This window comes from Empidonax traillii, unplaced genomic scaffold (genome assembly GCF_003031625.1).
Source record: "Empidonax traillii isolate 1590-97213 ecotype Southwest subspecies unplaced genomic scaffold, ASM303162v1 scaffold20:size5563877, whole genome shotgun sequence".
NCBI classification, from domain to species: Eukaryota; Metazoa; Chordata; class Aves; order Passeriformes; family Tyrannidae; genus Empidonax; species Empidonax traillii.
In genome coordinates this window covers 1,176,389-1,189,948 of record NW_020955213.1, presented here as the reverse complement: position 1 = coordinate 1,189,948, position 13,560 = coordinate 1,176,389, and the positions used below count along the sequence as shown (strand labels likewise).

General features: G+C 38.1%; 1 protein-coding gene across 3 annotated transcripts in view; it reads right to left on the bottom strand.

Annotated features, from left to right (window-relative positions):
- Nucleotides 1–13,560, bottom strand: part of TENM1 (teneurin transmembrane protein 1) — a 306,894-nt gene that overhangs the window by 215,640 nt on the left and 77,694 nt on the right. For all 3 annotated transcript variants that reach the window (XM_027898080.1, XM_027898096.1, XM_027898087.1), the window contains exon 2: nucleotides 13,156–13,434. In XM_027898080.1, coding sequence (XP_027753881.1) covers nucleotides 13,156–13,372 — 217 coding nt within the window. In that variant the 5' untranslated portion in view covers nucleotides 13,373–13,434. The remainder of the gene's footprint in view (nucleotides 1–13,155; nucleotides 13,435–13,560) is intronic.

Sequence of the window (13,560 nt, the reverse complement as noted above, 5' to 3'; positions counted from 1 at the left end):
GGTATTCTCACACCACTATCACACAACACCATCACTATTTAAGTTAAAGAAACACTTCTTAAAATAGATTTTAACCTAAAATACCAAGGTTACAATATCATGGTTGCCAAGAGAAGATGAAAATCTGAGACAATTGTGTCAGATAATAAAGTTCCTAAGCACACAATACAGTATTTAAAAGATTTTCTGTCTCAAGATTTGATGTAGAGTTCCCAAAGAGGGGAGTCTATTCCAGTACTGCTCCTAAAGAAACTAAGCATGAAAATTTTAAAAACCACCAAATCAAAAGACCTCTGATCATTTTCATGTGAGATCCCATGATCTGTCATCGAAATTTATCCAAACTTTGGGAACACAGCCACTACACAACGAAACAACTCCAGTATTTCTAAGAGCACTTGGCTACAATTTCTTCAGCTCTAGGTCTCTGTAATTTCCTTGAGCTTTCTTAATGAGAGCTCTAATTGTTCTAAAATACTAAGTTGCTTATTTAGACACGTGATACTCATTTTAGCGGCTATTCTAGTCTCTGACTTTGAAACCTCCAGCCTGTGACTTAACCACTCAGTATTTTTATCTTTTACACAGACACAGTCATTTAATTGATAGCTGGGAAATAATAAGTCACTGAATCGTATTAAAATGTGATTGCTCGCTGTTGAAAATTAGCAGGCAGGCACCTGCTCTTTCTAATGCTAATCACAGGTAACATTGACTATCCACAACTAAAACCAAAACCCCTTCATCATCAAATAAATGGATACATATGTCTGGCTAACGTGTATAAAGATGACTGGGAGGCTGACTGCCTAATGTGAGAGAGCCAGAAGTTGTTACCAACCTTCTTAGATGAATCTTGAAAAAAAGATCAGAAAGTAAAATCATTTGTTTGGATCTTAACAGACTGAAAACCACAGGAGGAACTGCCCACAGTATTAGTATTCCCCATAAAAAAACTGCTTCTCAAGTTTACTAGCATCTGCCTTGGAGACATTCGTGGAATAGAAGATGAACACCAGTAACTTTCTCCACAGCTGACATAGCTTGTATTCTACAGCCGTGGGCAACTGAAAGCCTGGGAGCTCTGTAATTCCTGGCTCTGCAAAGGTGCTCGATCAGGGATGCTTGGGAAGAGTTGAAGAAGCCTCCACAGCAGCTGAGAGTGCTCCAACCCAAAGAAAATAAATCAAAGGCAAACGGCACGAACAGATCAGCCCCCAGTGGCTCTGTAAAGTCTGCCATGCCCTGAAGGAAAGCTTGCCATAGGCAGATAAGCAAAGCTCACACCCTGAATTGCCAGAAATACTTTGTGCCTCCTTATTAAAAAATTCACACAGTTGGAGGTGAACTAATTGAGGCGGTGGAGACAGTAACACAGAAGGCACTTAAAATGTAATTAAGCCATGATCAGAAAAGGCACACATAAGGGAGAAAGAACTGAAAACAGATACTCCAGGGAAATACCAGATTCAAGCAAAAATGAGAGCAATTGTGTATTAAATCATGTTCAACGACATTTATATGTACTGCTAAGAGAATCTGTGCAGAATTCAAACACTAGAGCCACAGCTAACCAGGAAAAAATACAATATACACCTTCGTCTTAGATAACCTTCACGTGCTTTAATGCACACCATGGGGACAGGTGTTTTGTGAGGAAGAAGGCAGCCATATCCTGCACCTGAGCAATTCTGAATCATGCTGGGGATCTAACAACAGGAATGCTTATAGGAGCATTCAGTGTCTCAATTCTTTCAGTTTTATTCTGCAAAAACACACTTCAGCTCTACTGTTGGTTGTTCTCAAAGGACTGTAGCAGTGACTATTTCATGTACTGTCAAGCACAGGTCACATGTGCACTCACTATATTAAGGAGGGGGAAAAAAACCCCCAAACTAAAAAACTTATAACATGTAACTATAAATTTCACACAAATGAAAATTCCCTTTGTAGTAAACACTGCAGTCTAGGGAGACTTGGTGATAGTTTACAGAACGAAGTGCCTATTTTTCCTTCGGTGTTAAATATTTTACAGGCAAAATAATGTATCAGAAAAAAAAAAAACAAGCTATTATCCAGTTATGTATGGATCTTTTTTTCAGATTGAAAAAGGGAAATGCTTAAGTATCCTTTTGTAAAAAGGTTTCTTCCAGCAGACAGCTCTATGTGTTAAACAGTCCTTAAAAACCTTTTCTATTGCTTTTTCCTATTAAATTTGTGTCATGCAAACCTGCTGAGTGCAGAGTCTTCAGTTCCCGATAGAGTGTAAAGTCACATGTGGATTTTGCCTTTTTTCACATTATTCTCTATTTGGTATTGTCTCATTTCCCTACCAGCTGCTTCACCATTTCCTGAGCTGCACCATCTCGTACTGTGTCCAATATTAGACACAGCAGTGATACAGCAAATGGGAAATAAACGGCACAGCTGATCAGGACAACTGGCAAAGGATGCAAACAGCACATCCAGAAGTGGTTATGAGCAAAAAACACCAAACCATTTGGTTGTAGGAGCTTAAACCACTTATCTTTAAAAACATAGCAACAGCCTCTCTGACTTGACTCTAATCAGAGAGAGCTCTGATAAACCTGTCTAAGTCTTATTTCAGTGAACACAGGAAGAACTGAGCACTGAATTAGGAGCAGACATTTTTCAGTGCTAGAGCTCCCAGTGGAGGGGAAAGGAGGGAAGGTTGGGCTTGAACTCAGAGGGTCTGAACATGAGGATAACTCAAATCCAAGAAGGATGAACAGTGAGATGCCATATAGCAGCAAAGAAAGTGAACAGAGGACAAATTACTATTTTCACCAAGCTAATAAAAAGTACTTAATTGAACTACCTTAACAACATACAGATTCAGAAGAGTATGTCCATCCCTCATTCCTTCACCCTTTCCCTGCTTTACTTCAATTCAAAATAAGGAACGGATAATGTGCAGAGGAGGGGCCATGGAATGGGCAGGGACCAGGACAGAAAACTAAAACACTGAAAGAGAAGCAGCCTATTGATGCTCTGCTACTGCAAAACTAAAGAGATACTGGATGGAAAATGTCACAAGTCAGTATTTTACTGTTTAATACAGTTGTTTTCTTGCTTAGACTAGTTTGCTGAAATTATAACAGGCAGATTAGTTGAGCACGTTTTGAGGTTAATTTGAAAAAACACCTCATTTGCAAAGAATCTGCTACTGAATTCTAACCAGTTCAGACACATACTGATCTCTTACCATGGCTATTGCAGCTGTTTAGAATTTTTACTAATTTTAATAATATTATTAACAATAATACTTACAGAACAGAAAGAAAATAGCATTTCTTCTTGTTTAGTAGATTTTGTTAGCCATTAAAATCTATTTTACACATGTAACACTTCTAAAAAGATCATCAAATTGAAGTGAAATATAGGTACTTGCAGTAATATTATTCCTCTCAGTTGGCAGTCGGGATAAAGCCATTAGCACATCCAATTTAAGGACTGAGATTTCTTTCAGTAACTAAAATCTTATAGAAAAACTTAAAAACACAGAAATATAATGTCTGAGCACTCAGTTGGTCATAGTAGGTGTCTAAACTTGAGCACCAAGTTTCAGCAAAGAGGCACCTTGTTTGTGTCCACCATGCTGTTGGCGTAGGTGAGGGATTTAAAGCAGCTCGTGGAAAGATGAGTGGCAGGTGCCTCTATTTTCTTTCTCCTAATACATCAAGCATTGTCTGAAGGAAGAGTTTTCTAACCCTCAGCATGGTCATTTGACCCAAATCTGATAGCACAGATGATGGAGCATTATTAAAGCATGAGGAATCATAAGCTTCATGCTGCCAAAATAGTGACAGCAATGATCGGTTGCGTGAGAAGTTTGGTTTGTTTGTGTGGAGCTGTTGAGGGATGACGATAATTACCTGTGAAATGAATATTCATCACATGGGTGAATTCAAGGCTGACTAATATTTCACTGGAGAGTGAGAATAACGTTAGGGAGAAGTTGGCCAAAGCAGACTCAGCTCACTTTGTACTGAGGTCTAGTGCAGCTGTATGACACAGGTGCCAGGAATTCATGGACTGGAGAAACAGCCTGCAGCAGACAAACCTATTCCCTGTGTTAGTTCCTAAATAGAAAGCTGAAAATTAGCTAAATAGCTTTTTTATTTCTGAATGGATGCCCATCCCTACTCCAAGGAATACATCACTGCTACTATTTCCACAAGCAGTAAATAGCATTGAGGCATCCAATGCTACCCCTTCCTTTTCTCCACAACTCCAAAATCTTACTCTGTCACAGAACATCTTGCTTCCTTAGAGCAATAAAGTTTTTCAGAGGCAGCCATTTCCAAAGGTAAAGTCTGTCTCTGCCAACTTCTTTGAGAGCAGCACAAGCCTCCAGCCAGCTGAACATCTGGGAACTGCCCCAAAAGCACAACAGCCACCACAGTGGGACTGAAGTGGGAGAGTTTCACTTCATTAGTGAGTTTTTATTTTTTTTTCTTCTTTTGCCAATAGATGTCATTAGAAAATAAATGAAAAAAAACCCCAAACAAACCAAAAAACCTCAAAATAAAATGTCTGTGCGCCAAAAATCCTCAGATGCCTAAAAAAAAGCAGTGTAAGAAACAAACTGGACTGTTCTGAAGGACCTCTCCTTTTATGACCAAAAATGAGTTGAACAGCCCTAGGATAACAGACTTGAGAAGACAGAAGACACATTGCCCTACAGGACAGTGGAAGAGAAAGGACTCCTTCTGTATGTTCTGGGTCCAAACAAGTGTGGAGTGAAGCTATGACAGCCCTTAACTGCAAAGCAGTTATATTTCTGTGAGCAGCAGTAACTAAAGTTGTGGTGAAGGCAGTGGTGAAGGTACACACAAGGTATCACCACCTGGATGACTGCTCTAGAGTCACATGGAAGGCAGGTGTGACCCAGCTCACTGACCAGGGTTGTCACTCATCTTCATCCCTGTGCTTCCCTCTCCTGGGAAACCAGACAAACTTGGAGAGTGGATGGTACCATTGAACTTTAAAAGTCTGATCCATCCAGTAGGGCATAAAGATGGACAAATAATTCAATAAGTAAGGTTTTGTCTTTCAGTAGTCTGAGAGGAGATTAGTTTTCTAAGCATACAATAAAAATAAACTACCAGCATCCATCCTTGAACATTGAAACTCTACAGATCAATAGCCAACAATTCAATAATTAACTGCAAACATTTAAGTAATTGCTACTTACAGTATCAGCTTAAACTCACACCTATAGGCATAATTCTCACTGATACCACGAAGAATCATATCCCTAGAATCAACAGCTCAATTAATCCTTTGAGAATCTGCATGCAAACCAAACAACCAAATAAATTCTACAAATATTTCCTTTCCAAAACCACTAATTATGCACTTCTGACAAAACACTACTCAAGGTTATGTATTGGCACAAGCTGCAATACATAATTTGTAATGTAGTCCTTTGTTGTTAAAGACAGAAATATTTTTTTGTGATTTACAGTGGTATGACGAGTGAAGGCAAAGGACCAATTGCACACAGAATTAGCATCAAAAGCAGACACAGGTTTTTCCTTCCAGATGCCATGGGCAGCATAACCTGATGCTGCTTCTTGCAGCTAGTAAGAGCCTCCTCTACAGCTCCCTATCACCTGCAAAGCAAGGTAACAGTCCTGGCCCACATGATTGGGGTTTTTTTTGGCAGTTGAGAAAGCCAAGCACCTTACATCAATTAAGTCAGTGGCAACACTGAACCCAGCTTTTCAGATACTAGTGTTTTCAGTAGTATCATGAGAGATAAAGACCAGGATTTCTGTAATGGCCTAGTTTTGAGTACAATAGTCCAGCTGCTAATGTTCTTTCTTACAGATGCAACTTCTGTAGTGGTCATGAATTCCAGAACATTAATACTGAATAAAGCATAGTTTTCTTACAAAACTTAGCATTTATACCTCATTAGTCACAGTGCTAACATTATAATTTGAGTTCGCTGGATTTACAATCTCTTGGTGACTTTCACAGCAAGTGTTTATATTTTGGTACATGACTTTTCTAGATCCTCAGACTATTTTTCCTGAGATTACAGCTGGAAGTGACTTAAACCTTACTCAGTATTCACACATTTCTTATATAACCAGTGCTTGGGGGTTGGGGGCAGTGAAAGAATCGGTCTGCTGGTGTTAAACATTACCTTATTTCTTCCACGCTGTTTTTCCCATCTGAGCTAAAGATACTTCATCCAGTTGCAAAGCATTCCTAATGAGTGCCAGTCAGCAGGAAACTGATTTTGAACAGCTTCCAGTAAAACTGAAACTTTGAAAAGAGAACCTTCGATTTGAAGTGATGTTCAAAATTAATTTCACATAAAGACCTATACTAGGTCAGAAGTATTTGAGTCTCATTCTCAAAAGAAAAACTAATTCAAGCTCTATACGGGTTAGGATACACCCACCCTGCTGTTTATCCAGATATGCAGCAATGTCATCGACTCACTGAGCTACTTCTTGACAGTTCTTCATTTTGCGAGGTACAAAACCTTCTGACAGATACATAAATGAGAAACCCTGGGAAGAAATGTTATTTTGTTTCAGCATCTGCTCTTACAAATGAAGATAAGCAAACCAGATTTTTAGTTCCAGAAAATGACAGCTCTTCTTTGTTTCAAAAAAGAGTGACATGAAAGACACAGCAAGAGTATGTATATTAAAAAAACCTTGCAGGGCAGAACAGAGCCATGCTCTGGTTCCCAAGCTCTGTGACACCCACGTCCTCACTCTGTCTTCAGACTTGTTGATATCTTTTAACTTATGACATCTTCTTGGACACTTTTAAGTGTTATAGGAAGAGGTTCTATTAATATAGCAAGAACATTTAACAAATATAATTCCAGGTTTTGACAAATAGAATTCCAAAACGTTAATTCGAAATTTTAAGCCTCTCCTCTACATATTCCATTAGTATTGGGCACGAGTCACTGCAAAGGTTGCCAGATCTCACAGAATCATAGGATGGTTTGGGCTGGAAGAGACCTTAAAGATCATCTCGTTCCAGTCCCCTTGCCATAGCCAGGGAAGCCACCCACTAGATCAGGTTGCTTAGGGCCCCATCCAACCTGCCCTTGAACACTTCCAGGGATTGGGCATCCACGTAAACCTTAGTTTCTGTTACACTGGCTGAGTTACTCTGCCCTTCTGATTTTTATTTCTATGATTTCTGGTATTCAATACCATAGAAAACTGGTAGTTCAGAAAAGAGAATGGAAATGAGGATAGCTTATATCTGTGCACTGACAAATGGATTGTTAAGCTTGTGTAACATTTGGAGAATTTTTTTTATTCTTTAGATGAGATTTGTTAGCAGGGGATTTGAAATGCACTGTGATCCTTCTCTAGTTTATTTCGTCTCTCTGTAATTTTTTTCTCACTTTTCTCCCTCTCTTGGATATTCACTTTTTAAATCAGAAGAATTACTTATGAGAATGAAACTATTTTTGATCATATGAGGCATTTTTTCACTGAGATAAGACAGGATTGGAAGCAGCATTACAGGAATGGTGACAGCAGGTTACAAGCTTTTGTAACACATTTGTAATCTAAGAAGCGAGCACCCACTTCAGCCTCATAGGGAAAAAAAGTGTCTTTGCACGTTCAGTTTCCTCATGTATTTTGATTTGATGAAGGGAAGGAAAAGTATTCCCCCTGTGAGGTTTTAAATGAAGGCACAAACATACAGTTTCCTCACTCCGGTTATTCCAGGGAGAGAAATTTCCAATTACTTGGCAAATCAAGAAAGAATATCCAGAGGGGGTCTGAACCTAAATGCTGCTTTTCCTTTCCTTAGAGTTTGCAGATACTCCCCACAGAGCAGAAGGTTTCAGCCCAGGAAGCCACAGGGAACTGCTCATGGCACTGTTTTTCGCTGGGAGACAGTAACATCAAGGTGATTAGAACACAGACAGCCAAACAAAGCACAGCACACCAGGAATCCCTATTTGTGTAAGGGAATATAGGAGGAGACAACACACTAAAGCTTTAGGAGTGTGGAGTCTTTTACTTTGCCTCATATGGGGTTTTTTTTGGGTGGTTTTTTTTTTTTTTTTTTTTGGACAACACGAAGCTCATAAACACTCAGAGCAGATGGTGTAACACACAGCAGCGGGAGATGGAGCTTATTAGCTATCGCTTCCTTCCGCTAGTCTACAGCCCAGAAATCTGAAGGACCTTTAAATCACCCTCTACTGAGAGCTGAGTCCCTTTCATGACACAGTACAAGGGATAAACTGTGTGCACTTAAACACACATCACTTCTTCATTATGCTTTAAGTCTCCGCTCTAAAGCGAACAGGTACAAAACGTGCTTAAATCGAGTTCTCAGAAGATTTTCTAAAATTAGCAAAATAATGCTGCAAACAACAACACTAAAAGCCTAAAATTTAAGTGTCTGGCATTTGGAAAAAAAGAGAAAAAAAGATTCTAGTAACACAAAATGCATCACCACTTTTTATACTAGCCCTGTTATTTTAAAATAGCGCATTGCCAGAAGTCTTCTTTTTTTCTTTATTTTTTTTATTATTTTCTTCCTAAATTATAGAATTTCATGAAAAATTTTTCATAAAAATAATTGGTTTCATTTCAGCCTGTTCCTATCTTCCGCTTAAAGTACTCAGGAATGCTTCATTCCACTGTGCTACAATCACCTTCCACAACAGCTCAAGGCACAGCTCTAAACAAATTATACAGCTTAAAGGGTAAAAAAATCCCTTCATTAACCAACAAATCTCATCATAAAGAAAACACAGGGAACAAGAGAGATGTAAATAACTACTCAGCTGAAGAAATCCAAACCACCACATTTCTAAAAGGCTGCATAGCAGCAGTTCTCTTTAGAGTTTTTTTCTTTTGACTTTCTTTTTCTTGTCCTTCTCAAAACTAACAACCTCCCTTCCAGCTGCAAACATAAAAAATGCATTTTACAATGTCCTGTTCACATGTCAATAAATACCCATTTTGTTTTGATAGTCTTTATCCCATGAATGGCTCCAAAATACGTAACTAGCAGGCAGTGCCACAGTGAACTATATTATATATATTATATATAATATATACCCTGATGGAACCCTATTCCATCAGGGTAGAACAGTTACCATTGATTGTACTTGAGGTCTACCTTCTTAAGAACAGGATTTTGGAGGTGCCTCCCAGTAAAATTTTCCCCTTCCTTAACTGTGGAAATTTATAAGCACAGACTCCTAAATGCACCTCCAAATCTCTGTTAAAGCAATGAAAAAATCAGTCACCCTGCTGGCATCAGTTTCATCTGGGAGAGCTCACAAGACCACAAATCTGTGGTTTGTTAGATTATTATTCTTGTCTTATACATAACATATTCAGGGGTGAAACTAATAAAGGCTTTTTTACCTTTTACATAATTTAAAAATAAAGCAAATGAAACAAAAAGTACATGCTACATACAGACCAAATTCAACTCTCCATGGCCCTGGTACAGACACAAAGCAGATCTGCTGCCCTGAGTGGATTTACATAATTCTGGAACCAGAGTAGAATATGGTTATTATGTAAAAAGCTTTTGCTACTTCACAGATGACAAAACACAACCATGACATTTTCCTGACAGGACAATTTCCTACCAGTGCTTGTCAGCACGCCTTTTATTTATGTCTAGGATGATAAGTAAAACTGGTTTTGACTGGTCATATGATGTTAAGAGTTACATGTGTTTAAATCTTCCTTCCTGGTAAGCTGAAAATTGCTGAACTTTAATGCATAGCAAAACAGACCGCCTATTTCTGCGCCTCACATGCAGCTTTTCCTTTCTAGGGAAAGAAAGTGCTGTTCAGCACTAAAACATTTCTCTGTGTCCTCACCATTGCTGGGATGTAACAGAGGGCAGAAATGAGAATTGGATGACAACAGCAGTAAACTAAAAAAGAGAGGATGAGACAGAAGTGGCCTTAGGCAGAAGAGCTTTCTCACACTGTGACCCAGGCCCCTCTGTGGAGCCAATGGAGCTCATTTGAGGAAGATTTTGAACATTTAGCTGGATTTGTTGCTCTCTTGAAGATAATTTCATAGACCTCTTTTTACAAAACATTACTTCTGTCATCTCTCTGGAGCTTTTGTCCAGAAAAAGGTTTTCCTTATTTCTTGGGCTAAAAGCAGAATAGGTCAATTCTTCGTGAAGCAGTCTAAGATGTCATTTCCTAGAACAAGAGCAATCATGATTTTCTCACACAGATTAACCAGAAATTATTTGCTGTTGGATCCTCCAATGGATTAACTCCATTTTGCCTTACCCATAATGCAGTTCAATATATTTATCTTGCCAGGAAATACACTTTTGTCTAACCAGAAATTTACTGCCGTATGCTCATGTTGTTAACGATCAATAAACTTTATCATGCCAATGACTCGATCCCAGATGCTTATCCTATCAGGAATTCATTCCTCTAAACTACTGTTTTCTACAAATCTATAATTAACCTAAAAGCCAGAAAGCTTTTCTGTATTGCCAATATTTGTAGAGTACAGGTCCTTTCATATTTACTTTGGTGGAAACAGAGAAAACTGCGGAAGAAAACAGATCTAATTATGTAAACACGACACAAATAAGCTTGAGGTGCAATCTATGTATAGTACAACCATGAGAACTTTTTTTCCTGCACAGCCAAGTCCATCAATGAGTTTCCCAGCAAGAGCAACATTTCTGACAACTTCTGCCAATTCTACCCCATCTCTTTCAAGTACAAAACAACGTGTTTACCAATTCTTCCAAGAATTAATTTACTATGTTTGCCAATATCTCACAACTACAAGATTTAGGGTCTGCCAGGAATTTACTTCATAAAATCATCTTGCCAGGACGAGATATTGCAGATTTACATATCTTCAGACAAGCAGGATTCTGTATGCTCCAGTGACTAAGAGAATGCATTTTTACACGTATACATTATGCACTTAGCACCGACCCTTTACTAGCCAATGACACTTTGTCAGGAGAGTTTTATATCTGCTCACATTCAGTTGTTAGGCCAGTAAAACTTTGTTTGGCTTGAAACTGTTATTTGTTATATGTTATTTGTTAAATAAAATGTGTTATTTGTTAAATCTCGAATTGTCTGGTAACTGCAAGTTTCTGATTTAAGTAACTCCAGACACCCACTTCATCTTGCACCAGACTGTCCATGAGTGACATTAGTACTAGACCTGAAGAACAGCACCTAAAAATCATTGTTTAATGAACAGATCAATTCTATACTTACTGTTTTTTTTTCATCTTACAACATGAGTGCAAAATACCTGTTGGTCTGCACAAGCACATAACTGATTCCTTACAGGCTGGTCCTGAATAAGTGGGGTAAGTTCATGCCTGACAACTTCTTGCAGAAATGCACTCTAATTTGGCCAAAATGATTAATGCAATTGCTCTCAGAGGCAATGTTCTGGAAGAATAAACTCAACATGACACAGAGGCTGGTTTCCTGTGCCTACAGTAGTGTGATTGCAACCCTTTTATATGTGCCCAAGCTAGTGATGCTACAGCTGACATGAATATCAATAACCACAAAGTGTTGCAAACAGGGAGTTCTTCAAGGTCTATGCCCATGCAGAGGTTTTCCTTTCATAGCCACAGTGATAAGAAATGAGGGAGTTGCTCTAAGTAGACCTACAAGTATATTTACACCATCTCCAGGTTCAAAAATACAGCCATATATATCTCAGGTAACCAAACTCTCACAGCACGTTCAAGATAAAGTCACAAAAACCAAATATATCTAAGTCAAGCTTTCTACAGAGTACTTTGTTGAAATCTGTGTTTGTGACTTTTTCTTTCAAAAAATTGCAGTTTTGTAACTCTTTGGAGGGAACATATGCAGATAGATTGAGGCTATCTGGCAGCCATGAATTATAGGTACTTTCAGTATACGAAATTATTATGAGAGTAACTTGCAGTAAAATACAAAAAGGCTGCAATAGCTATGTAGCACAGCCCTTCTAAATTTTACATTAATTTACACATCACAGAAGAGACAAATTTTCCATCTTCAAAAAGATTTTTTTTTTATTTTCTTGTAAAAAAAATTTATTTTTATATTCAGAAAATTGGAGAAGGCTTTTCTCAGTAAGCACTGAGGGACTGGGTTGCCTTGTGCATGTGAGTTTTTGATGTGGCTTTTTTGGGGGTTTTGGGTTGGTTGGTTTGTTTGCTTGGGAGTTGTTTGTTTAAATAAATGCTAAAATTTTTAGCTGAGAAGCACTGGCCACACTGTAATGCAATTCAACCACTTTCTTGAAGAGCAGGGAGCTATTGCCCCTGGAACCCTCTGCTGTTACCTTTAAGGGGAGAGGACTCTGATTGCTTCTGACACATACTCTGATTCCTTAAAATATTCTTCCTGCCCCACCATCCTGCCTGAATTTGTGACAGAGCTGAAAGCAGCAGATAAGCCACTTGTCTGTAAATGCAGCACATGGGTTTACACGAGTCCATCAGGGAATGCTGCAGTAAATTCACCTCAATCCTTCCATTTCTTCAGTCTTAGTCTTCAGTTTTCATCTCTAACCAAACCGCAGCTTTTCCTAACCTTAGCTCAACTATCACAAGTGCTCAAATCTTTGTCCTGACCACGCAAAAGGATAAAATAGAAACTTTACTGTTGGGTTTTTCCTTACAATACACTCATTATCTTCAGTTTTTAAATTACTTGATTATTGATATAATTAGAAACGTCAAGAGAATTGTTGCATTGGAATGAATTCATAGGCTTTGTAAAAACAAGTAGTTATAATCTGCAGCCTCAACAATGATTTTTATACCAGAATGCATCCAACATACACCAAGGTAATAAATACTCAGTGACCACAAGTAAGAAGAGTAGCTCCTACTAAAGATATATTTGTCTATAGCTAGTTTGGGATGATTTCCAGAATACCACTCAGTCTGTCCTGCCAAAAAAAGGAATTTTACTTAAAAATTTTCTTTTCCTAAATTTTTTATATCATGGTATACTTAAATACAGATGAAAAGCAGGTTGACAGCACAAGCCTTTAAGAACAAAATGTTTGCTCATCTGCTGACAACATGATACTGTTTCATAGTAAATAATCATTAAGTAATAATCATAATTAGTATATAAAATAAATTATTTACCTTGTGTGGACTGGTCAATGGCTTTTCTTTTTCTGCTATGACTGTTATAATTAAGTCTTAGCTCTTGGCTGTATTCATTCAGAGTTTCTCTTGAGTCATAAGATTGCCTTTGCTTTCCCCCATCTTCACTTTCATCTGAAGAACTCGTGTAAGTTAGATCCACTTCATGTTTAACTTTTGACAGTGGCTGGTAGGGTTTGCAGTCCATCTGCTCCATCTCTGATTAAACAGGCTCAAAGTCATGAAAACAAGCAACTGGAACGCCTTAAGGAAACAGTCCTGGAAAAAACAAACCAAAAACAATAATCTATTTCAGACATGATATAGAAATGTAGCTCACAAAGGCCAAATTTTATTTTTAGTTTATATAAACCAATTAAATTGTATTACTATCACTATAATTCA